Raw genomic sequence first — 27,451 nt, 5'->3', positions numbered from 1 at the left:
GTGCCATCTACTGGCAAGAGGAAAAAAATCCCACTGCAGATTTTAAAACTTTTTAATATTTAAAGAACTTAAACCTCTTTTAAAAAACTTTTTAATGTTTTAAAGAATGTATTTGCATCTCGACCCCTGGCCCATGCATGTGCACATGTATATGCATGTGTGCTGAGGTGACAACTTTCAGTAGCCATTCTCTCCCTCCTTCCTTTGGATTCTGAGAATCAAATTCAGGTGGTCAGGCTTACTTTTGTTTGCTGAGATTTCTTGCCTGCCCTAGCCTAAAACTTAAGGGGAATATTCAATGTATTCTCATTAGTAGAAATTAGTATCAAATTCAGAGACTATAAAGGACTTCAAAGTTTAAATAGAGCACAAAGTTATATAATGGGACATAATCTGAGATTACAGCTAGGCCAATAGCCTTTACTGGTTTCATAGTGACTAAATGCATCATTGCATCCTCTTTCAAACTTGCTCTGTACGAATGCTACTTTTCCAAAGAGGTCAATATTTTTTAAGGTGGGTGTGTGCAGCTCCCAGACCTCATCAGAGAAGTTTCTCTGTGCACCTGATAGCTAACACAGAAATTTATAGCTGAGCCAAGTACAAAAACTGAGTATCAGTGGAATGCTCAGCCACAAACGGGACATCAGAATCAGATCCCGTTTCCCTGCTCTCCTCCACGGGCCCAGCTCAGGAATCCTTGCAGAAGAGAAGGTGGAAAGGTTGCAAAAGCCAGAGGGCAGGGAGGATCAGGGCAAAATGGTTTTCTGAACATTCCATGGCCTCTGTACTCATGAACTCAAGGTGGCTGTGTTGTCTGTACAAGATCAAGACATGGAGCACTGCAACACAGAGGCAGGCGAGGCAGGATGGGGGCTCCAGAATCCCCATTCCTAACTGAGGAGCTACTAACAGCTGATGACCTTGGAAGAGGAACAGTTGTTTGTTTGTTTTTTATCCCTGGTAGGATCCTCCATGCTCCAGTGGATAGTCCCACACCCAGAACAAATGGACTTTGTGAGTTACTGTTTTTAAAACGAGTATGAAGTTGGGAAGGGCTAGGAATAAGGAATGGATCTGGATGGAATTAAGAGAGGAATGGGGTAAATATAATCAAATTATATTGTACAAAATTCAAGGAATTAATAGAAATACTACACTGTTTAAAAACGTGATGGCCCGTTACTTCGAATTCGCTATCATTTGGTGAAAAGCACACTATGGCCAGCTTCACTGGCAAAGCCAAGCCATTGAGAGCAGGAAAACAGCGTTTATCTTTCCAAGCAGGTAGGTTTTAGTGAAGAGTATATCAGGAAGATGTAGGTTTATTAACATTTGTCTTTCAGAAATAGACCAACATGACTAAGTTTTTATGAAGATCTAGAAACTAAATTTTCCTTTTAAATACATCACACAGGTTAAGACAAATTAAGCAACATAAATTTCTCTTTTTTCTTTTTTCTTTTTTTTTTTTTTTTTTTTTTTTGGAGCTGGGGACCGAACCCAGGGCCTTGCGCTTGCTAGGCAAGTGCTCTACCACTGAGCCAAATCCCCAACCCCGCAACATGAATTTCTCAAACTTAGCATTAATTTCCCCTTAAAAGGACCAGGCTCTCTACTGCCAAACCGTCCACTTCCACATGGTACTCGCACATCCTACACAAGGAGTGGGGAACAATCCAAAACCCAGTGTTCAAACACCAAAAATGCTTCAAGTGTTTTATTATTTAAAAAAAAAAGTATTAAATACAGAAAATAGCAACTAAGGCTAAAGACAGAATTCTCATGCTAAATCTTACTTTATAAACTCTTCTCTGGAAAGACAGGCTAAAGAGCTGTGGATGAAGGCCAGCACTGTCTGTGGGCCATAGCAAGTCTCGGCTGTAGCTGCTACGGTACAACACGACAAATACTCACACGCACACTTATTTGCAGAGTTGTGCCAAGCATCCATTGGGTTTCTCTGTTTGTGCCGAAATGCCTCTTCCACTCTCGTCTCCGACTTGCGGGCACCAGCGCCATGAGGAGTTACTTGTTCTGCTGTCACTGATAAGCCTGCAAGCACCAGAAAAGCACTACCTAGTTAAATGTTCCCAGCTGCATCAGCCAATGATGTTAGACAAATCTAAAATGGAAAACTGAGTTTTAAAGTCAGTAATTATACCTGGACAGTTTGTAATTCTGGTAAAATTAGTGTCTTTTAAGATGAGAAATTAGCTTGATAAAAAATGATAAAAATAAAAATACCTAGCAGGACACACTTATCCTTAGATGCTCAAAGGGGCCCTATTTTCACTCATTTTAATCCCAAGAGATATATTTCACAATATGACTATGGGATAGTAAGATTGTGTACTACCTAAAAAGTCATGAATCTGCTATCTTTGTGTATATGTATGTACATGTGTATATATAGTAAAATATGCATATATACACATATATATTACAGTAAGTGTACAGGGGTCACTAAACTATACTCCCATGAACAGGTTCAATCTAGCTCACTGCCTATCACACCACAATGTCCTACATTTCATTTCTTGGCTCCTTATGCCTAAGAGTAACTGTCCCATCTCAGCTTTCTTCACTAGAACCCTTTCTTCTGTGTGAACAGCTTCCTCTAATTTATCTTCTTATCCTAATCTACAAGACGTATCTCTTATTATGTAAATGGGTTTTAAATGTTATATAATAATTCTCATATCTCTTTAGTCCAAAGATCTCTCTAGTCTACTAACCATATTTCTACCTGCCTACCTGAGATCTGCAACAAGGTATCCTAAAAACAGGTCAAACTGAAGATAACTGGTTCATCCTTATACACACAGAAAACCAGTTTATCTTCTATCTTCCCTATTTTGACTGGCAGAATTGGTAACTACTCATTCACTCAGCCAGAACTATTCTTTCCTTTCAAAGTGCCCCCTCAAGTTTAGAGATGTTGGCAGAATGTTTGCCTAGTGTGTACAAAGTCCTATCACAGGTTTGTATTCCCAGCTTTTAGGAGGCTGAGAGAGAGAAATAAGATTATTCTTGCCTATATAATGAATTTGAGGGCAGCCTAGGCTATATGAGACCAAGTCTAAGAAAGAAGGAAAGTAAGAAAGAAAGGAAGGGAAGGAAGGAAGGGAAAGGAAGGGAGGGAAGGAAAAGGAAGGAAGGAAGGAAACAGTCAAACAGACTGACCTATGTATGTGTTCTCTACATAGGGATCGCTCGTCTGCTAATCTTGTTTAGCTCCATGCTTCATTAATTAAAATGTATTATTACTTCACAACCTTTCCCCCCAGTAGTCTGAGATACAGTTTATATAACATAAAAGTCATCTATTTTAAGCATAAAATTAAATGTTGTTAGTAAATATACATTTCTATAGCCACACACAGAAATCTAATTCAAGGTGCCTGCACACAACCCCTGCTGTCTGTTTCTCTCAACACCCTTCCACTTTACGTGAGAGTACCACAGTTAGCACCAAGTCTTTCCTTACTGCCTTATCTCACAGAGCAGTGTTTTTGAAGTCCACAGAACACTATGGACACAGTATGCTCTGTTACTCACTAACCAGGAAATGGATCCTTGTGTTATTATTTATTACGTAACACACCCCTAAGGCACATTAATGTACATGTTTCATGTGGGTACATTTCTCTTGGATGGATTCCAAGGAAGAGAACTACTGGATAATGCAGTCAATCTATGTGAGCCTCTGTGGGAACTGAAACATTGTTTTCCAAACTGGTTCTCACAGCTTTTAACTCAATCTCTCATTTTCCTAAAACACTGAGAACATGTTATTTCTTGCTGCTAAAGTGATCTAACCAATTCATTCCACTGCTAAAATCTCTCAGTGCTAAAATGCCACTGGCATTTCTCCTCTCCTACTAAAGTTCCACAAGGACACAGCTGTACATCTACTAAACAAACCATATGTTCAATTTTGTGTTTCTAATTAAAAAATTACACATAAATGTTAACAGACTGGGGAAAATATTTGTTAAAAAAAGGTTTAAGTATTGATATTAGATGTGAAATGATGAAAACTAAGGTCTCTTCAGCTATAAATGCAGACATAATATGCAAATCATTTAAGAACAGAAGTCACTGATGAACAGTTGTATCTGCAGAACAGTTCTCTAAGGGACACGCACCACTGCACTCACACTGCCACAGAGGGACCACTGCACTCACACTGTCACAGGTGCACCACTGCACTCACACTGCCACAGGGGGACCACTACTCTCACACTGTCACAGGGGGACCACTGCACTCACACTGCCACAGGGGGACCACTGCACTCACACTGCCACAGGTGGAGTTCTGAGATGTCCTTGAAAATTCACATGACCTATGTTGGTATCAGAAATTAGTAAATACAAGGTTATTAATGGAGACAGAGAGTATCTCCTGGTGTGCTTCCTGTGTCATAGGAGATGGATAAAAAGCACAGAAGGGGGCTGGAGAGATGGCTCCGCGGTTAAGAGCACTGACTGCTCTTCCAGAGGTCCTGAGTTCAAATCCCAGCAACCACATGGTGGCTTACAACCATCTGTAATGGGATCTGATGCCCTCTTCTGGTGTGTATGAAGACAGCTACAGTGTACTTATACATAATAAATGAATAAACCTTTAAAAAAAAAAAAAGCACAGAAGGTTTCGGTAGCCCATCTGCATCTCTAACTTACCTCTCTTTATTCTTGCTTCCTTAATTTCTTCACAGAGCTTATTAAACTCTGGATCCAGTTCAGCTGCAATGATGGCGTGTGCAGTGTCCTTCAGGGTACAAGCTCTGTGCCTGATAATTTTATCTGTTAAAAACGTTGGCATACATTTATTTTAGATACAATACATTTATTTTAGATACAAATGGAATAAAATTAATGCAGGGTGCCTTAAAAGACAAGTAAAAAGATAAAGACACTTAAATTATAAAAACATTTTTAGTAAGAAAAGGTTCACTTAAGAGGTGGGTAAAAATATGAGGTACTCTATCAATAACTTTTAATACCCCAAAATAAGGCTTTATTTTTCAATTCTAAAAATAAAATAATGTATAATTTTCAATAAAAAGTTTTAAGGACCTGGATATTCACTAAGTGCCCCAGAGCTGCTACAGACAAATGCCAGGCACTTGGGCAAGTGAGCGGCTAACTGGACAAAACACTTGCTGTGCAAGCGTGGCAGCCTGACTTCTGTCCCTGGCACCATGTAAAGAGAATTAGCTCCACAAAGTGGCTCTCTGACCTCCACACACTTCCCACAGCATGTGTACCATGTGCATGCACACAGAGACCAATATAACTAAAAGGAAAAGATGTTTTAAAAAAGAGTAACTGGTCAAAGTTGTGCTAAAGAACACAAAATATTCTAAGTATAAGAGAGAGCTCTTTAAACGTGACAAAACCAGAAAAGCATAGACCATCTACCTAGTCTAAAGCATGCAAGATGGTCTACACAAACTGTAAGCAAGGCCAAACGTAACAGAATGAGCTTATAATCCCAGCACTTGGATCCCAGTCCCAAGGAGCCCTAGCTACTTCACAGCCTGCCCTCTGATATAATAAAGAGTGTCTGCTTCACAGGTCACAGGAAAGACTGCAACGTCAGTAGTGCCCTCTGGAGATACACAATCAACTCCAGATGTTAAAAGGCAAACAAGCACAAGGCAAAGAGGACAGTTTGAAGACCACAAATCACATCTGTAAGAGGGTAAAAGCAGGGCATCAGTTCAAAGTCAGTCATTCTCTGCTGGGAAGCAAGCCTCAACCCAGCCTAGGCAACATGAGGCCCTAGCTCCAAAACCAAAACCAAACAAGGACAAAGAATCCAATAAAAAAATGTTTACTTCTCTCTCTAGTAAAAGCATGAAGTATAAAAGATCTTTTATTTATAAGATTTATGATTAGGAGGCCATAAAAGATTGCTGTGGGAACCTTATAAAAACAAACAGCACATGTACAACCACTGGTACATTTCATTCTGATACATGCTCTCTAAATGTTCATTCTATAGACACAATACTGGGAAACTGAAGTAATGGCTGTACAGTAGTATATGGGGGAGGGGGATCAGACGTGGTTCTGATAAAATTCAGTCTACATAGGAAAGTAGTACTGAGTGGATCTCAGCGGATAGAAGACTCAGAAGTTAAGAGTGCTTGCTGCTATTCCAGAGGAACAGAGTTCAGTTTAAAAATTTAGATAGAAACATCTTCACAATGCAGAGTGTGCCAATACATAAATACAATATATACCTTCATTTATTTATCTCAAGAATTTTGTCAGCCATGTTTATACTTTACAATGGACATATTATAATCTCTTGTTGAATTTCCTATTTGGTGCTATAATTTGATTAGCTGGAGCTTTTCTTAGACTTACTTATTTGACATGTATGAGTGTTTATGGCTGTGTGTATGCTTGTGCCTCGTATTTGTGTCTGGTGCCCAAGGATATAAGAAGAGGGCACCAGAGATGGGGAGGATATGATCACAGATATGTGTGCAACATACATTGGACACCTGTGTTTGTCAGAGAATAAATAGTCTAAAAATAGATAAAAGTGATAGAGCTCCAGACAGTTGGGATTATATGATATGTAAGTGTATGTTGAAGTTCGAACCCTTACTACTTCAAAATGTGACTGTGTGTGGAAATAAGACATGACAAAGAGGTAACTAAGGTTAAAAAAAAAGAGGATGGGCTCTAATTCAAAGTGCCTGGTGCCCTTTTAAGAGGAAATCTGGATACACTAGGAGTGCAGGAAGACAGGAAGGGCTACAGGAGAAAGCCCTGCAGTGAAACATGAAGAGCAGTCTCAGGGGAAGGCAGACTTGCTGATTCACTTGAACCAACACAACCCAACACTGCAAGGAGCACTTCTGCTCATAGAAATGTTTTAGGTCTCCTGGTCTGTCATATTTTGTATGCTGATCCTAGCTAGAAGTACAATGACATATATGAGTTATACTATCATTCTATCATAATCCTAATACAACTACACATCTCTACCTCAAGGAGTGGAGCTGTCACAGACATTCTTATATACCAAGTACCCTGCTCAGTAGGGAGGGCATGACAGTCCTAATGCAGCACTAACATAAATGTAAGTGAGCTTGGTTAAGTCGGAAATTCACAAGGTATGCTATGACAGATAAAACTGGAGATGTACTCAGGAGACTACAGACAGCTCCAAAAAATGAGTGACTCTGGGGACTCTGATCCCAGGTAATTGGTACAAAAATGCTAGGATTCTGCAAAGACTCTAAGATTAAGGATGAAATTTCAGCAAAATTGGTCAAATGATGATAGATCTAAGAATTATTTGTCCTAGAGGTAAGGGAAGGATGTTACAAGACTAATAATGCAGAATAGTCCAACTTAATTGATTGTATACCTATCCCTAAGATAATAATTAGAGTCAAATGCCTAGTCCTGGTCACATTTTGAAGCTTAAGTTAAATTTCTCATCACTTCACATCTAATTTCTACCACAGTATCCTTGTGCAAGATAATCTGGTACACATGTAGTCATTCATGTTTACTTCCAAAAATCTTGTTAACTTCTCTGTACAAGTAGTTCCCCCATGCCTCCAAAGGCCAGGTATTCTGCCAAGCAGAACACTGTAAACATTTAAATAATCGTGGGAGTTTTTTAAATACAACATTTATTCAATTTCTACATGCTACATAACATGGGGTTGTTTTACAGGTACATGCATCACAAGTGGCTCTGCTTCTAAGGAAAAGAAATGCTCTCTTGGGTGGAGTGTTCCCGATGTTCCTGAACTATAACAAGTCTTTGCACCAATCTTTAAAAAGCAGAGGAGGAAAGTCTCAATTACGTCATGTAAGCTTCACCTGTAAAACATGAGCTATGGCCTCTAGCAAACCATCACACTCTATAGTAAAAGGCTATATGAATCAAAAAGCATTGCTTCTTCATTTAAACTTATATAAATATATAAATTTATATCAATGGGGTTATAATAATTTATCTACTAGAGGGAAATTGGATTTATTTCCTCCTCAACTAGCTTTCTCCAACAAACATTTATTTAGACTAATTTTCATAATCCCTAGATTATTTTCAAATAGGTTTAAATTTAAAGTGTGGTCCAGGAACTGTAATAAGCACAAAGTGGGGGTCATTTTAGAGCGAATACATATCAACAGCCAACCTTTAGGAAATACTTCTAAAACTCAAGGAATTATGCCAGGAGCTTAGTACGTTTCATTTGAACCATTGAAAATGGAAACACCATGACATTAGATAACACACTTTTTTGTTCTATCTTCACAAAAACCCCAAATAAAGAGTTCTATTTTGATCCCTACTATAAAGATAGAACAACTAAACTAAAATTTAGAAAACCTGACTGATCAGAGAAGAGCCAGAGAACAGCAGCATAGACAAAAACATAGGTCAGAACACGGAGCTCACATCCACCCCATAGCACACCAGAAGCTGAGGGCACAAGGTCAACATCACACTCTGATCCCATCTGAAGAACAAAGGAAGTGAGAGAAATGAGCTTGGAATTTAGCCTGTTTCTCACCACCTATCCTGATGCAGATGACATACACACTAGAAGCAGAAGAAACAAACCCTCATGGACATATAACATCACTGCACTAGTTAACAGAGGCCCTCACGCTTTTTATGTATTTTTCACCATTTTAAAAGAATTTAATAGTATTGATTTAAAAACCTTAAAAGATGGACATTCTTTGATCCAGAATTTTCACTCTAAGCAATTTATTCTAACAAAAATATGAAGATACAGATACAATTATATTATAATTTTTATTTGGGAAGTACTAAGAGATGAAAGTTAGGGCCTTACATATTAACCACTGTGCTATATCTCCATGTCTTTATTATTGTTGGTACTATTATTTCATTTTGAGAGTCGTATTAAGTTGATGGAATTATGTATCTGTAGCATATTATAAAAATATTCATATTTATGGTAGAAGAAAAGATATGAATTGCATCATTTTATAGCAAAGGGATGAAAGAAAATGTCAACTTTAGCCACTACATATATTCAGGCCAACACTCATGCACATAAAGTAAAAATAAACCACTTAAAAGTTTCAAAGTAGGGGTTGGGGATTTAGCTCAGTGGTAGAGCGCTTGCCTAGCAAGCGCAAGGCCCTGAGTTCGGTCCCCAGCTCCAGAAAAAAAAAAAAAAAGTTTCAAAGTAAAGCAAATAACAAAAAGTATAACAAGCAAATATCCTAACCTAAAGGTTAAAAACTAGTATGCACTAAGCCTTCTATGTAAATACTTTATTCGTTTCTGAACATGAAATAGGATATTACTGATTACTATGGTCTAAATTCAGATGGGATATAACTTCATATAGAACAGAGAAATCCCTGTCATTCTGCTGCATGGAGTAGCTTAAGTTGAGAAACACTCTTCCCAAATACAGATATAGAATTTTTAAAGATCAGAAACCTACACAAATGCTTTAAGAATAATACTTTGAATATCACCTGGTAAAGAAACAAAATCCTCAATGAGTAAATAGATAACTGAGAGGTAGCCTAGCATTCTCAGTCAATCTTAGTGTACTCATATTAAAAACAGCATCACACGAAGCCACTGTGTGACCATGATGGGCCAAATAAACACAACACAACTCTGTCATTCTATCTAAGCACAGAACAAAAAATGAACACTGTCCTAACCATAAAAATGCCACATATAATCCTATTCTCACTAATACCACTGTCTGGTAGGAGAGACATTGTGTGCGTGTTGAGATCAGAAGACAACTTAAAGGAATTGACACTCTCTTTCCAACGTGTGGGATCAAACTCAGGTCTCCAGAAGGGCTTGGTGGAAGACACCTTGACCTGCTGAGCTATCTCAACCAGCTCACTTACTAAGTTCCTAGAATATCTAATTACAAAATGGTCCTGCTACCTAGCAACTACTAAGTCCCACTTCCTCACACTTTCCCTAAGATTATATAATACAATAAATACCCAATACTTAATGATCCCATGACACACAGCCTTGTTAAGAAAGCACCCTGTTGGGGATTGGGGATTTAGCTCAGTGGTAGAGCGCTTGCCTAGCAAGTGCAAGGCCCTGGGTTCAATCCCCAGCTCCGGAAAAAAAAAAAAAAAAAAAGAAAGCACCCTGTTTACAGTAATTTCATCTTCCTTAACTACAGATGCGTTCTTAGCGAGGGAATTTTCCCTGGAGGGCAATGCTAAGAGATGGCACACCGAGACAGACAGACATATTCAACATGCACCCACTAGATACACGATTCCCGGGTTAGTTATGAACGTGGTTTTAACATATTTGAGGATGACATCATGTTGCTATGTCAAAGGATAGACACCTCTAGAGAATACAGGATGGAATTAGGAGTAAAATAAAGTTATGCAAGAAAACCTTCAACCTGCAGAACAGATAACACTGTACAGGAAAATTCTGATACATAATGTTAGGCGTGGTGACACACACCTCTAATTCTAGGACTCAAGAGGCAGAAGCAGGTAGATCTCTCGGTGACTCTCGGAGCAACCTAGTTTACATTACCAAGCTCCAGGCAAGCCAGGACTATACAGTGAGATCCTGTGTTTTATAAAAAGAGAGGGGCAGGTGATACATTTAACTGATCCTCAGTTCCACAAATTAAAAATCCTGTTTAGTGGCACTACTGATGACAACTGATGTTAGCTAAACAAACAAATTTTAACTTAAGTTCATTTTTTCCTACTTAAGCTAAACATTCCATCAATCTGAACAAAATTAGAACTCAGTATAAAAATTACAAGAAAAATGGAAACTAAATCATGGACAAAAAACATAGTGCCTAGAACTGCAGAACCTCCTGAGTTAAACACAGATAAGTCATTACTTTCTCAGAGTTCCTAAATGCATTCACTCATTCATCAACCTCAAAGAGGCATCCTTTAATGTTGCCATAAGTGTCCTTACCTCCAGGGTCCTTGTCTGGATTGTATTCTAAAGCATTGCTACAGATGAGGTCAATATCTTGCAGGAAATCTTTAGCCGTTAGATAATTATGCTTATCAATTTTAGTTATTACTGTCGATAAATCCATTGGTTCTTTGATTACTTCAAGATAATCTGAAACCTACAACAAACAGGACACTTTAATGAAAATTACTTCTGGATTTGCATATGCTTTAGGCCATAGAACCACAATTAAAAACAGAATACTTTAAAATTCAAGTCTAGGTAGTCAATTATAGAAGAGTCAAATTACACTGCTATTTATGCTGCTTATCCCACTAAAGTCACTGTCTGAGATACTTTCCATGAAAAGGGTCGTGGTGCCCATCTTGAAATCTGAAGCAGATTTTAAACCCTTTGGATTTATCTGAGAAGAGAATGTGTGGGTAAAGAACATGAGAAGCATCAGTAAATGTTCTACCTCAAGGAAAAGAAAAAAGAAAAAGCAGAGAGTTTTCATACTAATAATTTCTGGTCTGTGGGTCTTTTTGTTTGTTTTTTTTTGTTTTGTTTTGTTTTATAAGGCAAACAATTTCATGGAAAGTATTTTCTACTCCTTTGGAGTCATTACACACATTTTGAGTCAATAAAAGAAGTATTGGGGTTTTTTTTCTAACTTGTAAAGGGTTTGCTGGACTTGTCTCTGCACATAAATTTTTCAATAGTAAGACATTAAGTCAGGAGTTATACAGTATATTTTATGTCACGTAGCCAGTAAGGAAAAATTAGCAACCTATGTCTACTGTTTTCAAGTCAAGTCAAGTATTGATTATGAAAGCAGTTTCAGAAATTCTAACTCAGGACCAACTCCTGGGCAGCTTCCGAAAAGTGAGGGTTTGTTTTCTTACAGCTTCTGACAGCACGGATGCCATGGTCTTAAGTTTATGCATGAACACATGCATAGCCATGCGTGTGACTTGCACATGTTTTACATTTTTAAGTTCATCCATGAGATGTGACTGTCTGTCAGCTCTAGGAGAATCTTATGCAGGCAGCAATAGAACTGTTAGAGCTGAGACCTTGCCCTTGCTATAAAAATGGAAACAGAAACATTAATAAACAGGAAAAGTACCTTCAACTTTTACACTATTAAAAGTATGAAATTTTAGTGTATGCTTAATTTTAAATTCAGCATGTTCTTTAATGTTTTGTTTTCAGCTAAACATTTAAATTTAACAGTTTTAGGCCACTTCTAATTCATTTTTGAATATACACTTTTATGGGTATTTTTGGTTTTTTGAGACAAGGTTTCTCTGTGTAGCCCTGGCTGTACTAGAACTTGCTCTGTAGACAAGGCTGACCTGGAACTCAGAGATCCGCCTGCCTCTGCCCCCTGAGTGCTGGGACTACAGGCGTGCACCACCATTGCCAAAGCTTATATTTTTATGTTTTAAGCTACTTAGGAATTATCTTGTTTTTCAGAACATTTCTATCCTTCCCTTGATACTCCTATTTCAGCTTTGAGAGCAAGCCCAGAATAAACCTCAGTCAGAAAAGAAGATACTAACATTAACAAAAATTTTACTTAAACCTTTCTTAATATTTCTATCCCTTATCATTTATGAAACATGTTTTCTTAAAAGCAGATGACAATTGAAATCTGCCAAAATTTTGTGATTTGAGAACAGTTCTTGAGCAAGAGGAATACTAATTCATCGCAGCATGGTGGGTTTCTTTAAGTGCTTGGTTCCAAATATACCCAGAGGGAGTGATCTGTTTGTTTATTTATTTAAAACAATCTTTAGGGCTAGAGCACAGCTTGCTTGGTGGAGCTCTTACAAAATTTTGGGTTTAATTCTTAGTACCATAAAAAGAAAACTTTACAATTAGCGCTCTCTCGCTCGCTCCCCCCTCCCCCCCCCCCTCTCTCTCTCTCGTGTGTGTGTGTGTGTGTATGTATGTGGTGTGTGTGTGTGTGTGTGTGTTGCATATCTTTCAGGTCCTATTATTCCAGTGTTGCAGAAGGTAGCAACAATGGAAAGGAAAGTGTGTGTGTGTGTGTGTGTGTGTGTGTGTGTGTGTGTGTGTGTGTGTGTGCATATCTTTCAGGTCCTATTATTCCAGTGTTGCAGAAGGTAGCAACAATGGAAAGGAAAGTGTGTGTGTGTGTGTGTGTGTGTGTGTGTGTGTGTGTGTGTGTGTTGCATATCTTTCAGGTCCTATTATTCCAGTGTTGCAGAAGGTAGCAACAATGGAAAGGACAAAAGACTGTGGGCTTTCAAGCACAGTGGTCATGCCTATAATTCCGAAATTTGGAAGCTAGAAGATTGTAAATTCAAGGTCATCCGGGTCTAAATAATGAGACTGTGTCTCAAGTTTTTATTTTTTGAAAGACTATGGGCTTTAAATTTGCGGGGAAAAAAAAAAAAAACTTTCAAAACTTGGCCCTAGCCAACTTCCTCACTCTAACACTGAAAAGTAATAAAAATGACCTTCTTGCATATGATTTGAAAGTTATCAAATCTACATATTGTAGATAAACATTCAAATGAAAATTCTGACAGTCCCTTTATTCCAAAAGAAGGGAAAGATGTATATTTTCAGAGGTCGCTAACTCATTCTTTCCAGTCACAGATGACATAATGGTTCCAAAGGAATCTGCTCAGGTCCAAAAACACAGATTTCACAATTAGGACACAACATGAAACTTTGAATCACTTTATAATTCAAATTCTTAATGACAAAAAAAGAAAGAACTAGACACCAAAACTGCTCAAACATGGAGTCTGAACTATAAGGAGAAGGCCAGAAAAGATTGTATTGTGCTCATCCATGCTATATTATCCCAGGATAAAAGTTTTTTTTGAATTGACAGCATTCTAGCATATTCCAAATGGAAAATTCTTTTTCTCACCATCACAAACCAAGTTCCCACAATTACACAAAACAATACACATATGAAGTGAGGAATTTTCCACTGGGAGCAGAGAAAATCTTTGGAGAGGAAAACAGTTTTAGGAACATGGGATGTGTTTAACTTCCAGTGGCATTTCAGCGAGAGACCTCTCTAAAGTAGAAAGCTTAAGACAGTTGGAGACTTGACTGCCTCTTTCTGCAGTCACAGACAATTAAGGAAATGCCAATACTGGCCCAATGGTTGACACCAACAGTGTTTAAAGCAGGATTTATCCTGGAATAAAAATAGTCTAATATGGACATTTCACAGAATTAATTTTAATCCTCCTCTTAAAGAGTAGGTGATCACAGAGAAAAATAATAATTCAGAGGACGTATACAAATTGGTCACTAATTTCACTCAAAAGTCACCAGATGTTTGCTGGTGACACTGGTAGTTATCACATGGATTAAATTTTTAAAGGCTAGGGGTAATATTCATCCATGCCTTTGTTTTTTTTCCTTCCAAAAAAGATGTCAATTTTTTTTTCTTTTAGCCAGTTCAACTTCACTGTTTGCACACTACTGAAACAAGACCTCTTCAATATCCACCGGTTTGCTGAAGATGTTAAAGCGTTTATCTGTGGCCAGCCTCTTGGTAACATCCCTGAGGAACAACCGCAGTTCTCGTAATGTGTTTTCCTCCTGGTCTTCCATCCGACTTTTTTCTGACTCTGATAACTGACGAGGAGGACATGGTAGTGCGAGAGGAAGCACTTCCATAGCACGAAGAGCTAAAGAAAGGGGGAACGTTAAGATTAGATGGTAAGCTGGGACCCAACTGGAATCTGGCATTCTCTCAAAACATCTGTAAAGAAAGTAAAATTACAAGTCTGCAAACCTGAAACTCCAATAAGTAAAACTTCAAATGGAAATTAAAAGGAAGTAAGAGAATAACTTCACCTCATTAAATGACACGATAGGTCTCCTAGCCCTCTAGAACGCTACCCTCATATTCTGAGAACCCCAAGGCACAGTGAGCAACACCTACCGGGATGGAAGACAAAAGTAGAAAGTGTGTGCATGCACACGCGCACTTGTGTCTATACGAGGGTGTGCACAATGCAGACGTGTCTAGGCCAAAGGAGGGCACCAGTGTCCTCCCTATCTTTCTCTGTTTTATTCCTGCGATGTAGGGCCTCTCACTGAAGCGGGAGCTTACATTTTTCAGTGAGAATGGCTGCCAGCAAGTCCCAAAGATCCTTCTGTTTGTGTCCTCCTCCACAACGGGTTACATGTAGCACCGAGTCATTCTTGCCTTGTGCATGTCCTGGTGCTAGGACTCTGAATTTCAGCCTTCATGCTTAAACAGCATATGCTCTTGACCATTATTAGGGCCTCTCTCCAGCCTCACAAAGCAAAAGGCTCAAAAAAGAAAAATTACAGCCTTTGAAGACATGGAGAACCAGGCTGAACTACCATATGTAAAACCTAAGGTATTATTATTATTATGTACCTAAAATAAACTCAGCACCTTAAGACATTAATTTTCCAATGACAACGTCCTCTGATCCTTTTAAAGAATTTTCTGGCAAAACAGATGGACATGGGCTGTACAACATTAGGCAAGATCACCAAACCTCAGCAAGACGATGGCAACAGCTCTCAACGTTCCCTCATACGTGGAATGATAGCCTACAGAGTTAAACAAATGTGTATGTGGATGCAAGAGAGAGAAAGAAGAACAAGAAAGGGGGTAAGGGATGAGGAACAAGAGAATGCAGGAACTGTGGAAGAGGATAGAAAGCTTTTATTTTCCTAGCTTTTAACTCTGTGATGGACCTTGTTTGTTTTCTTTGGCAGATAAATACATGAGAATATACTTGATAGAGAATGGCTCTGACTTTACACAGTCTGTGGGAATGATGTACAGACTTTGGGTCTAGGCAAGCCTTGTTTGAGCGGCTGTTAAGCTACCTGTGTGGTGTTTTTTATTTCAAGTTCATTACAAAAATGTAATTTTACAAAAGGAAATAACATGCGGGATTTTATACAAACTTTACCCACTGATGAAACCTTGTAAAATTGCCATGTGCTAATGAAGATGCTGGTGTCCTAAGACATTTCTAGCACCACATATAATTCTCTCATGTTTATTTACCACGTGCTGTTTCCTTTGCCCATTTTATTACTGAAATGTTTTTATTTTCTTCTGTCAAGTACTGAGAGATGTCCATATTGTCTTCATCATATTCCTTTGTCAGGTGTATAAACTGAATTACAAAATTATCTTTCCAACCCAATGTGGCAGCACACACCTTTAACTCCAGTACTCTGGGAACAGAGGCAGGTGGATATCTATGAGTTCTAGGAAAGTCACAGCTACATAGTTGAGATTCTTTCTCCAAAAAAAGGGGGGGGGGTGGGTAGGGGGAATCTTCATAAAGCTTTTAACTTTTAATAGAGGGAAAAATATTTTTTCTTGGCATTGTACTAAAGCTCAGGATCAAATACTAAGTATTTTCACCAGGTCTTTAACATGAAAAATGAAAGTCAATGAACCACCCATTTAGGGTGGTATTATAAGACAATCATGAGTTCAAGACCAGCCAGGGTAACATAGTAAGATTGTGTAAAAAAAACCATAAAGAGGGCCAGTCAGACAGTTTAATGGGTAAAGTACTTGCCTTAGAGACTTGAGTTCAATCTCTAAACCCACATAAAGATCAAAGGAAATAACCAACTCCATAAAGTTGTCCATCGTACACAGACAGTGAAGAACGATTAGAGCATAAAGAAAAAGAAACTCTAAAAGACAGAGAATTCAAGCCAGACATGGTGGCTCTGTCCCAGCACTGAGATGCTGAAGCAGAACAAGTTTCAAAATGAATTAAAAAAAAACAATTCAGACTGATGAGACTAAAATATATTTAAGAGTATATAAAACAGTAAAATAAACTGTTATCAAGGTAAAAAAACATTTGATATACTAACAATATAGTACATAAACAACAAAAACCAAATCAAGTAGGTATTTATGAAAACATAAAAACAAGAAAGGGAAAAGGACAAGAACAGTTGAGATAAATAACAGTTGAAATAAATAAATAAAGAACAGTGGAGGGACTAAGAGGACAAGGGGTGGATTTGGGAGGAGTTGGGAGAAGAGTGAGGGGTGCATATTAAAGTGTACTTATGCATGTATAAAGTTTTTTTAAGAATTGTAATGACATTTATAAAAAATAGAACAAGGCAATATAGGCTTAAAGTTGTTTTAACAAAAATGGTATTTCTTGTAGAGGTTGAAAAGTGAGAAATAGGACCTGGTCTTTTATGACCTTTAAAAGTAGAAAAGGACACCTTCCTCAATGTCTTAGACTGCAGGCCTTCCCTAATTCAGAGCTGAAACCCAACAAGTTCACAAGCTCTGCTAAATGCTATGGTTCCAAATCCAAGGAAAATAAAATGCTTAAAACAAGGCTTTGGTAGACTTTCAAATACCACATAATATATACTAAATAAATATTTTAAAATTAGCAAGTAAAGCCGAAAGACCACATTCTAATCAACTTTGGTTGTTAAATTCCACTGGTAATGTGAATGGATCTAGAATCCACCTCTGGTTGTGTCGGTGAGCAGAGAGGTATCAATAAAGAGGGTTGACACCTCCAATGTAATGAACACCACTCCGTGGTCTGTGGCCCACACAGGAGGAGGCACACTTTGCACTAGCATTCCCCACTCAGCTTGCTGACTGTAACACAGCGTGACCAGTGTCGTACTCTCCCACCACTGTGGTGCTTTTCTTACCGTAATTGACTGCATCTACTCAAACCCTTCCTTCCTTATTTTTGTCAGGCTTTTTGTAACAAGAGCAAAGTAGTTAGCATACCACCTCTCAGATTATCAAACTTGCCCTACTCCACAAGGCAATCAATAACTTGTTATTTACAAGCTGCCATTTCAAGAACCAGGTACTTCAAAGAGTAAAACATAGAAGAACTGATAACATTTTCCCCTCAACTTTTTGAGCTGTTGAATGCACAATCTACCAGAATTTCTGAAGTTGTGCTTAATCAAACTTTAACAAAAATGTACTCAACCTTGGATTAGGTGAACACATAGCCATTTTCAACATGTCCATCTAGGCCAGTGAGAGAGCTCAGTGGATAAAAGTGTTTGCCACCAAGACCGAAGACTTGACTATTTCTTAACTCCACTGCCTTTCTCTTAAAAAGCTTGGACTTACCAGTATGTTTCCTTCGTGGTGGTGCCATTGATGCCTGATGGAGAATAAGTTCTTGGAAAAATTTTCTTCGATCTTCTTCAATAGGCCTTTGAACATATAATACCTCTTCATACTGTATTCTAAAGATACATTTAACCTATACATACACACATACAAAAAAAAAGAGAATATAAAATTAAAAGCATACATATTACATCAAATTAAAATTTCTTGCATTTCTTGTCCTATTCTCAATAAACAGCACATTCATTCTGACAAAAGGTTTGACTCCATAAACCAAACCACAACAAAAAGAGTCCAGTTGTCCAAGTCATTAACCAGTGGAAGTCTATATGTAAAAATCATCAGGAAAAACAAATCGAACGGTTGAGTGTACAGCTATTGGGCAGTACCAAGATGTAGTTATTTAGAATCTACAATAAGGAGCTGTATGCATATTAATGATCACTCTTTAAAATCTTTATATTTCTTTCTGTTTCTCATCTCTGTTCTTTCATTTCATTATACTCTCTGGAATCCTGGTTATTCTGTCAATAAACTAGAGTTTGAAACACTTCACACAGACTATTTCATCATACAACATTAGTGAAAGTTCATCAGTACTTCTTATCTCTCAGCATCTGTCTGCTGATTACCTACCTCCCATCTCCTCACCTGCTCTCGCAAGGCTTTCAATTTACAACTCCCCTTCCAAGATAAGCTACTTAAACAATTATATACCATCCACATTTATCACATGACACTTAATACTGCCTTTGATTTTTTTTGGGGGGGGTGGGGGAGTCTGGTTGGTTGGTTGGTTGATTGGTTTTAGGACTAGCTAACTTCTACCTTCTAGACTCCAAATTCTCTGATAAAAAAGCTTTTCTTATTGTTTCAATTATTTTTCCCATATTATGGTTTACTTTTCACTCTATAGATAATAACCACTGATATAAGATGAAAGTTTTTGGGCTGGGGATTTAGCTCAGTGGCAGAGCGCTTGCCTAGCAAGCACAAGGCCCTGGGTTCGGTCCCCAGCTCCGAAAAAAAAAAAAAAAGAACCAAAAAAAAAAAAAAAGATGAAAGTTTTTAATTTTTGCAAGATCCTTGTTACTTATTTTTACTACTTTTCTTTTGTTTTTACTTTTTTTGGGGCCATGTCCAAGAACTCATGTTCAAATATGGTGTCATAAAGTTTACTATAAGTTGTAGCTCTTACATATCTTTGATTTGTTTATGTTAATTTTGCTTTAGGTATTAGGCAAGCATTCAGTTTCATTTTTTTCTTAGCATGTAGAACAGACTTTCCCAGACTTAACAGCCCCAAAACCTTTAACAAAAAAAATCATTTGATGGGGCCAAGTGGTGGTGGCACACACTTTTAAACCCAATACTTGAGAGGCAGAGGCATGTAGATCTGTGTAAATTCAAGGCCAGCCTGGTCTACAGAATGAGTTCCAGGACAGCCAAACCTACACCGAGAAATCCTGTCTGAAAAAAACAAAGGACACACACATAAACACCATTTGACGGAATTTGTATGTGCACGTGTGTAGTTGCACATGTGCCACAGAATGCCTGTGGAAGTCAAGAGTCAGTTCTTTTCTTCCACCACAGAGATGGCTCAAACACAGGCGGTCATTTTGGCAGCAGGTGCCTTTACTCACTGAGCCAACTGTGAGCCAACTGCCTTACTATATTATTAAGTTAAAAGAGTTTTCTAAAAACACATTTATAATGTCACTCAACAGAAAAATAACCTGTTTCAAAGCTTATCTACCAGTCTGTGGCTTGCTTTTCATTTTTAGTGAAATCTTTTCAGTAATAAAGTTAATATTTCTTTTTTATTTTACTACTGTAGCTTTTTAAAAAAGATAATAGTGTTGTGTGTGTGTGTGTGTGTGTGTGAGAGAGAGAGAGAGAGAGAGAGAGAGAGAGAGAGAGAGAGAGAATATGGATTTGTGACAGAAGTGTGTCACGACCACAGCCGTTGGTGTTATAAGCCTTATAACTGGTTATAAGGCTACTAATATGGGTGCTGGGAACTGAACCCAGACCCTCTGCCATCCATCAGAGGATAGCCATCTCTTCAACTTCATACATAAACTTCCATAGTTGTTTTACTTTTTCAATGTCTTTCTTCCCTCCAAACCTTAATTTCTGTAGAGCAGTGATAATCTATTTTTCACATATTCTGTTCATTCACTCAGTCGAGACTCACTGTGCTTGAAAACTATGAGTACATAATGTCTGTGTGTTTATAGGTGTATTACCATAAATTACTATATATATATATATTACTATATATACTACTATACTAGGTAGTTTGCTACTCTTTGTTGACAGAAGGGTAAAGAAAACAAACAGCACATGCCTTGGGTAAATTCAGACTTATTAAGACATCACATTGCATCAAACTGGCACCTAATAAGTTTATAGAAATTGAGTGATGATCTTAACTGATGATGAAGACGAAATTTGGTATCTCCTTGACCACTCATCAAGCCTAAACATCACAACATCAGGAAACTGCATCTATGGCATCTTAAAAAATTACTATTTGGACGGCTGGAGACATGGCTCAGTGGCTAAGAGCCCTGGATCTTCTTCCAGGGTCCATTCCTAGCACCAACATGGCAACTCACAACAGTCTTTATTTAACGCAAGTTCTAAGGGATCTGAGGTGCTCTTCTTGTCTCTGTAGACACCAAGTACACACAAGGTACACAGATATACAAGCTGGCAAAACATCCATACACGTAAAATAAATAATAGAATTAAAAACTTTAAAAAAGAATTACTATTAGTACATGATCTTGGAACCAAAAAAAAAAAAAAAAAAACCACACACACACACCTGAATTATAATCTTTGTTCTGCCACATTGAATAGCAGTGGGACTCTAAGTAAGGTACGACAGTTCATTAGTCTCTATTATTACAGAGCATGATTTCTGAATTTTTGATCGAACATTTCAAAAGTAAGACACCTGAGCATATTTCCTCAAAATAAGCATATTCATTTAACACAACATTCTAGTAACATATTATTTCTATTATAAAATATATACATACTAAGTACATAAGATAACATGAAAATTAACATGAATGGAAGTTCTAAGGTTCTGGGCTACTGGACTAGAAGATAGAAACATTAAGAATATAAAGGATATAAGAATATAAGAGGGGTTCTAAAAATGATTGTCATTTATACTAACAACACAAATCCCATGGGACTAATTCTTTTAAAATGAGCAGAACCAAGCATCATAGCTCACATCTAGGAGGTTAGAGGACTGCCATGGGCTTGAGACTAGACAGAAATAAATGGATGGATGGATGGATGGATGGATGGATGGATGGATGGGTGGGTGGGTGGATATACATAGATGAAAACCTTTTCCATTTATGATTGCAATTATTACAGAATTATTGGATCACACCCTGAGATTGTGTTATTTACTGAAAAAACTTTTTAGTTGTAGTGTATGGCTCAGACGTTAGCGCACACCTTTAGTCCCCCTGGCTGGATTGTAGATATGCCCCAGTATTCACCTTTAATCCCAAATAGTGAAAATAAAGTTAGTTTGCAGAAGGAAGCTTGAATGTTTGAAGGCAAGGTCTAATTAAGTGGTGGACAAAATGACGAGTCAGAGAAAAAAATGGGACAAAATATGCCCCAAGTCTTTCTTCTTGTGAGAAGAAAGAAGAAAGGGAAGCTACCTGAGGAGCAGGTGCAGAAAGGAGAGGGTTTTATGGCGACAGGTTGAAGAGAGAACAAGCCAGAGGATAAAAGATCCAGAAAAGATTGCTAGAGTTAGTTAGGCCACGCAGAGCACTTGAGTAAGAGGCCAAGAGAGAAGCGAGACCCAATCAATCGGACTGGAGAGAATCAGCCTCCAAGCTGAGTTGAACTAGCCATTCAGCATTCAGAAAGAACTAGAAAGGATGATCTTATTCAGTAGTAAGTCTCAGAAGTTGCAAACATTCTAGGCCTAGATAAAACTGCACAGAGGCTAAGTTTCCAGGATTAGGATTAGGTCAGCAGACAGAGGCAGTAAACCTCAGAGATGACAATTACATCAGATATGGAAAAGTTACATTTACACAGAGTATTTTTAAATTGTGCAATTATGCAATCCGTTTATAGAGAATTCACATAATCTCCACTTCAAAAATGTAAGTATTCTTAATATCTACATGATTAGTAAAAGCAAAAATACAGAACAATGATACAAAAGGAAAAGAAGCTAAAACCTCGGATTCAATGCTAACAAACTTCTGCTAATTAAGGATAGTCAATCAATATCATAGTTTTTCTGAATACTACAACAGCTAAACTATGCCCTCTATGACAATAAACTAAAAGTTATGGTTAGTAGCCTTCATATTCTACCAGACACTAAACATCCAAATTTTATTTGGGACACATAAATGGCCCAGCAGTTAAGAGTAGAAGGCTACTCTTACAGAGGACCCAAATTCAGTTCCCAGCATCCAAGTCAAACAGCTTACAACTAACTGCTTGTCACTCCAGTTTAAAGGGGCATAATGTCCTTTTATGATCTTTGTGCATACACACACACACACACACACACACACACACACACACACACACGCACAATTTAAAATTAAACAAGCCTACTTGGGTCAGTAAGATGCCTCAGCAGGTAAAAGTGTTTGCCATGCAAGCCTGACAACCCGAGTCTGATCCTCAGAAATGACAATGGAAGAAAGGAGCGGATTCTCAAAAGCAGTCCTCTGATCAACAACATAGCCTGCATATGCATACATAAGCCTATATATACAATTATTTATTATTACTACCATTATTATTATATAAAATAAACAGTTTCATACAAGACTAATAAATTAATGCAAATTCATTTATTAAAACAACTAGCAAAAGGCAAAACATGAAAGTACTCAGTAAACAAATACTTGAATTATAAAATTCTATATGACCAGGTTTATATTACATTTAAAACATGTAAATATTTTAGATGAACATCATTTCTACAGTATCTCCTAGGAAAATATTTTCAATAAGTATTTTTTTAAAATACCATTTGAATGTCAGGTAAGATCGGGGTATTAAAATTTTTTAATAAGGAGCTGGAGAGACGGCTCAGCAATTAACGAGCACTGGCTGTTCTTCCACAGTGCCCAGGTTCAACTTCCAGTACCACATGGCAGCTCACAACTGTCTGTAAATCCAGTTTCAGTTTCAGGGGATCCAACACCCTTGCACAGGCAAAACATGCAGGCAAAATACCAATACACAAAAAATAAAAATTTAATCAAGTTGTGCGGTCATGGCATACTCCATTAATTCCAGCACTCAAAGGAAGCAGAGACAAGCAGTTCTCCATAATTTGAGGCAAGCCTGGTCTACAGAGCAAGTTCCAGGACAGCAAAGGCTACAGAGAAACTTCGTCTCAAAAAAAAAGAGGGGGGCGAGAGGGATAGACAGGCAGAAAAATTTGATAAGTTTCATTCAAAGCCTGTTTTCCCCCTGAATCAATTATGGCTTTACTTTTTATTTGAACTCAAAAGTAAATTTCAGATATAATTTTTAAAAGAAAAAATGCACGGTAATATTTACCCCAAATAAAATCTAACTCCATCAATGAAAAGCTACTGGCTCACAAAGAATGAAAAGGGACATTATGAAGGACAGTGGTGGAAAAGCTCAGGCTTTCTGAGGAAGCCGCACACATCAGGCTCTGCTTTAGCATGGAATTGTCTCATCTTCACAGCAGTGAAGGGAATGGTGCCTAAAAAGCTAATAGATTTGGTATAAAAACTGTGATTTTTATTATAATTAAAAGTTGTTTAATTTAATAAGTCAACAATTTTTTTAACAATATAATAAGGCAGGCTGGAACCCCGTATGTACAACAATGCCAAGCAACCAGAGCTTCCAGGGACTAAGCCACTACCTAAAGACTATACATGGACTGACCCTGGACTCTGACCTCATAGGTAGCAATGAATATCCTAGTAAGAGCACCAGTGGAAGGGGAAGCCCTGGGTCCTGCTAAGACTGAACCCCCAGTGAACTAGACTGTGGGGGGGAGGGCGGCAATGGGGGGAGGATGGGGAGGGGAACACTCATAAGGAAGGGGAGGGGAATGTTTGCCCGGAAACCGGGAAAGGGAATAACACTCGAAATGTATATAAGAAATACCCAAGTTAATAAAGATTAAAAAAAAAAAAAAAAACAGCAGGCTGGAGACATGGTTCAACCATTAAAGTCTAGGCACACACAATAACATAATGAGGCAAAAATAGAATTTAAGCACTTCTTACCTCTTCAGGCAGCTCACTGTACATGGTTTCAGAGGTAGACAATAAAAATATAGGTGAAAAGGATGGTATATCCTGCAGCAAGGTCAGAAACGTTGCTCTCACGGTCTCGCTGACAGCGTCCCACCAGTCACCAATGTGAGGCATGTAAACAATACTCGGTACTGTTCTTCGAGCTTCTCGAAATATCTAAGGAAAGAACCAGTGATTAAAAGCTCAAATTGAGTACTCTAAAACCTACGTATCAACCCCTGTATACATTCAATATGTCAATCATCCCCAAACTTAATTTCTTAAGAGAGGATACAAAAGCTTATATAAGTAACTCCTATGTACTCTTGCCTCATCATATATAAAAAGGTATTTTACAATTTAACCACTCCTATTCAGTACATATTAATAGCATAAAGATAAAAAATTGTGTTTCACCATGTAGGAATAAGGCAACCACTATAAAAAATGTTGCTAATAAAAATAAGCACCTCTATCGCCCATATCACTTTTAGTGTTATTAGTGACCATCAATAAGGAAGAAAGGACAGCATTGTTGAAATACTTAAGCAGTATCTAAAATCACTGAATGCAAGAATACATGTTAACCAAGACACCCTACCCTAGAGCTTAAATTTAATGAACTTTCTGCTTACATACTTATCTCTTTCTATCACTCAATTGTTCATAGTTACAAAACAGCCTGACTTCTCTAAAGAAGAACAATAAGTTAGCAAGGAGCTCTGAGACACTTCCACTGTCAGGAAATTAAAACGGCATTTTCCTCAGTTGTTAAAACCATACTTCCCATCACACTCTGCCAACACACAACTGTAAGAGGAGACTGGCTATTACTGCTGAGCCAGAACTGCTGCTCTCCTCTGCGTGCAGGCTAACATCTGTTGAGGCCGTCACTGCCTTCTTCCATGTTAAGATGCAATCTTTTTAACAAGGTTAGATATAAGTGTTGAACATCTGACTATTTCTTCCAACTAGAAAGTTCTATTCTTTAGTTACTTCCCTTATTTTAAACACATCACAATGAGCCTATGTAATGTAAAAGGTAAGTAAGCACCTAACACAAATAACTAGAGCAGACGTAGTAACTTATGCCTATAATCCCAACATGTAGGTGGCTGAGGCAAAAGGACTGAAAATTACAAGACAGATGGGATTACACAGCAAGTTTGAGGCCAGCCTGGGCTATGGCTATACAGCAACATTCTCTCTCTTTCTCCCTCTCACACACGCACACACACACAAATAAACAAGCATACAAGCAAATTATTAGAAATGTTCTAAAGAATAAAAAGAAATATTTTTATTTCATGAGCATCCTTACCAATTACATAAGATTATTCACTAATATTTCACAGTGCTGCCAACACAGATGACAGAGGCTCAAATAGACTCCCCAGGTGGAAGGAACATAGACGCTCCTGTCACGTGTCTCAAAGGAAATGTTTGCTCCTTCCTTTGCTTGCTATTTGCATATCCACCAATCCAGAGCAGCTGTAGACACGGTTTCATCAGGACTCACAAACTCCGACCTTTACTGTAAATACTGTTATCCTAAATTTTGGAAATCTATAATTTTTCCCTCTTCAAAGTTCTTATAGGAAATTTAAAAAAAAGAACAAGCACAAATCATTGGCAAAAGGAAGGAGCCACTCAGGTTCTTATCCACGCAGGAGTGCAAAGGCAATCGAGACTCTCTCTCTCTCTCTCTCTTTTTTTTTTTTTTTTTAAAGAAATTGCTACATTAAGCCAACAGCAGGCATGGTATGAGGAAAACAGTAACTAATTCCAACTGCTGGTTTCCAATCCCCTGTCTATGCTGGTAAAACTAAGAGGAAGAGAAATTAAGAAGAGTGATCAAAGAAAGAAGACGAGCAAACAGTAACTTCTCACAAACTTCAGGAGAAAATGGGCCACTGCATGTCGCCTCATGCCTGGTGTACAGGTGAAAACAAGACATGCCTCTACACATTTTTTTTTGCCTTACGCTAGTACTTCTGTTAGAATGTGTAGGAATACATGTTGAGAACATCCAGCTACTACCAAGCGTCAGTGTGAACGGGCACTACAACAGGTTAAGGATAAGAAGAAGTTCACAGAGTCAGAGTTAAACAACAGAAGCAACAGGTGCTCTGCTGACTGCTGACTGTGGGCTGCGCAGACTCAGCAACTCTCAGAGACGGCTTTCTTTAGACTTCTTTCTCATTTTCATCAAATCCTCTTCAAAATTTATAACTTAAACATAATATTCTATTATTTCCAATGTCTCTAAAAATATCATTTTTTCTAAAATTTTACAAATTATATTAGAAAACCGAGAGCAGATGAGTCTAACACAAATATAGAAAAATCCAAAAGGCTTAGCCTTTTTAACCCATGAGTATAATGATATGACTGGAGAATTAACCTTACTACAGAAGACTACAAGAGATAAACAACATCTACAGATTATTTCTACAATGTTTCCTCTAAGCCTTTAGTTGGGAACCACGTTTACTTTCTAGAAATAGTGAAAAGCACTATGGAAGGGCTTTTCCTTTTAATTCCTCAGTTTGTATAACACGATATTACAGTATACTTTCATGGTTTTAAATATAAAACCAACTTGTTCTAATTTCTCAGTTTTATACTAAGATTTCAAAAGGTGAGCTGCAAGTTTAATGAGGAAGTGCTTGTATAGTGCTTCTGAGACCCAAGTTCAATTAGAAGCACTGAGTGAGTGAGTGTGTGAGTGAGTGTGTGAGTGAGTGAGTGAGTGAGTGTGTGAGTGAGTGAGTGTGTGAGTGAGTGTGTGAGTGAGTGTGTGAGTGAGTGTGTGAGTGAGTGAACGAGTGAGTGAGTGAGTGAACGAGTGAGTGAGTGTGTGAGTGAGTGAGTGTGTGAGTGTATGAGTGAGTGTGAGTGAGTGAGTGTGTGAGTGAGTGAGTGAGTGAACGAGTGAGTGAGTGAGTGAACGAGTGAGTGAGTGAGTGAACGAGTGAGTGAGTGTGTGAGTGAGTGAGTGTGAGTGAGTGTGTGAGTGAGTGAGTGAGTGAATGAGTGAGTGAGTGAGTGAGTGAACGA

General features: G+C 38.0%; 1 protein-coding gene across 16 annotated transcripts in view; it reads right to left on the bottom strand.

Annotated features, from left to right (window-relative positions):
- Positions 1–27,451, bottom strand: part of Atad2b (ATPase family, AAA domain containing 2B) — a 143,473-nt gene that overhangs the window by 19,280 nt on the left and 96,742 nt on the right. For 5 of the 16 annotated variants that reach the window (XR_015622087.1, NM_001427483.1, XM_087554253.1 and 2 more), the window contains 6 exons: positions 24,383–24,568; positions 18,090–18,225; positions 14,438–14,634; positions 10,967–11,126; positions 4,687–4,809; positions 1,918–2,055 (listed from right to left, as the gene is read on the bottom strand). Coding sequence is in view for 10 of the 16 variants with exons in the window: in NM_001427483.1 (NP_001414412.1) it covers positions 1,918–2,055; positions 4,687–4,809; positions 10,967–11,126; positions 14,438–14,634; positions 18,090–18,225; positions 24,383–24,568 (940 nt within the window). In the remaining 6 variants the exon portion in view is untranslated. Of the gene's footprint in view, positions 1–1,917; positions 2,056–4,686; positions 4,810–10,966; positions 11,127–14,348; positions 14,635–18,089; positions 18,226–24,382; positions 24,569–27,451 lie in introns of all 16 variants that reach the window. The other 11 variants (XR_015622088.1, XM_087554259.1, XM_087554256.1 and 8 more) reach the window with 5 other exon arrangements.

Source organism: Rattus norvegicus, chromosome 6 (genome assembly GCF_021556685.1).
Source record: "Rattus norvegicus strain SHRSP/BbbUtx chromosome 6, alternate assembly SHRSP_T2T, whole genome shotgun sequence".
In the NCBI taxonomy this organism is placed as follows: domain Eukaryota; kingdom Metazoa; phylum Chordata; class Mammalia; order Rodentia; family Muridae; genus Rattus; species Rattus norvegicus.
Note: the sequence above shows the minus strand (reverse complement) of the source record. Positions and strands in the feature narration are given on the sequence as shown.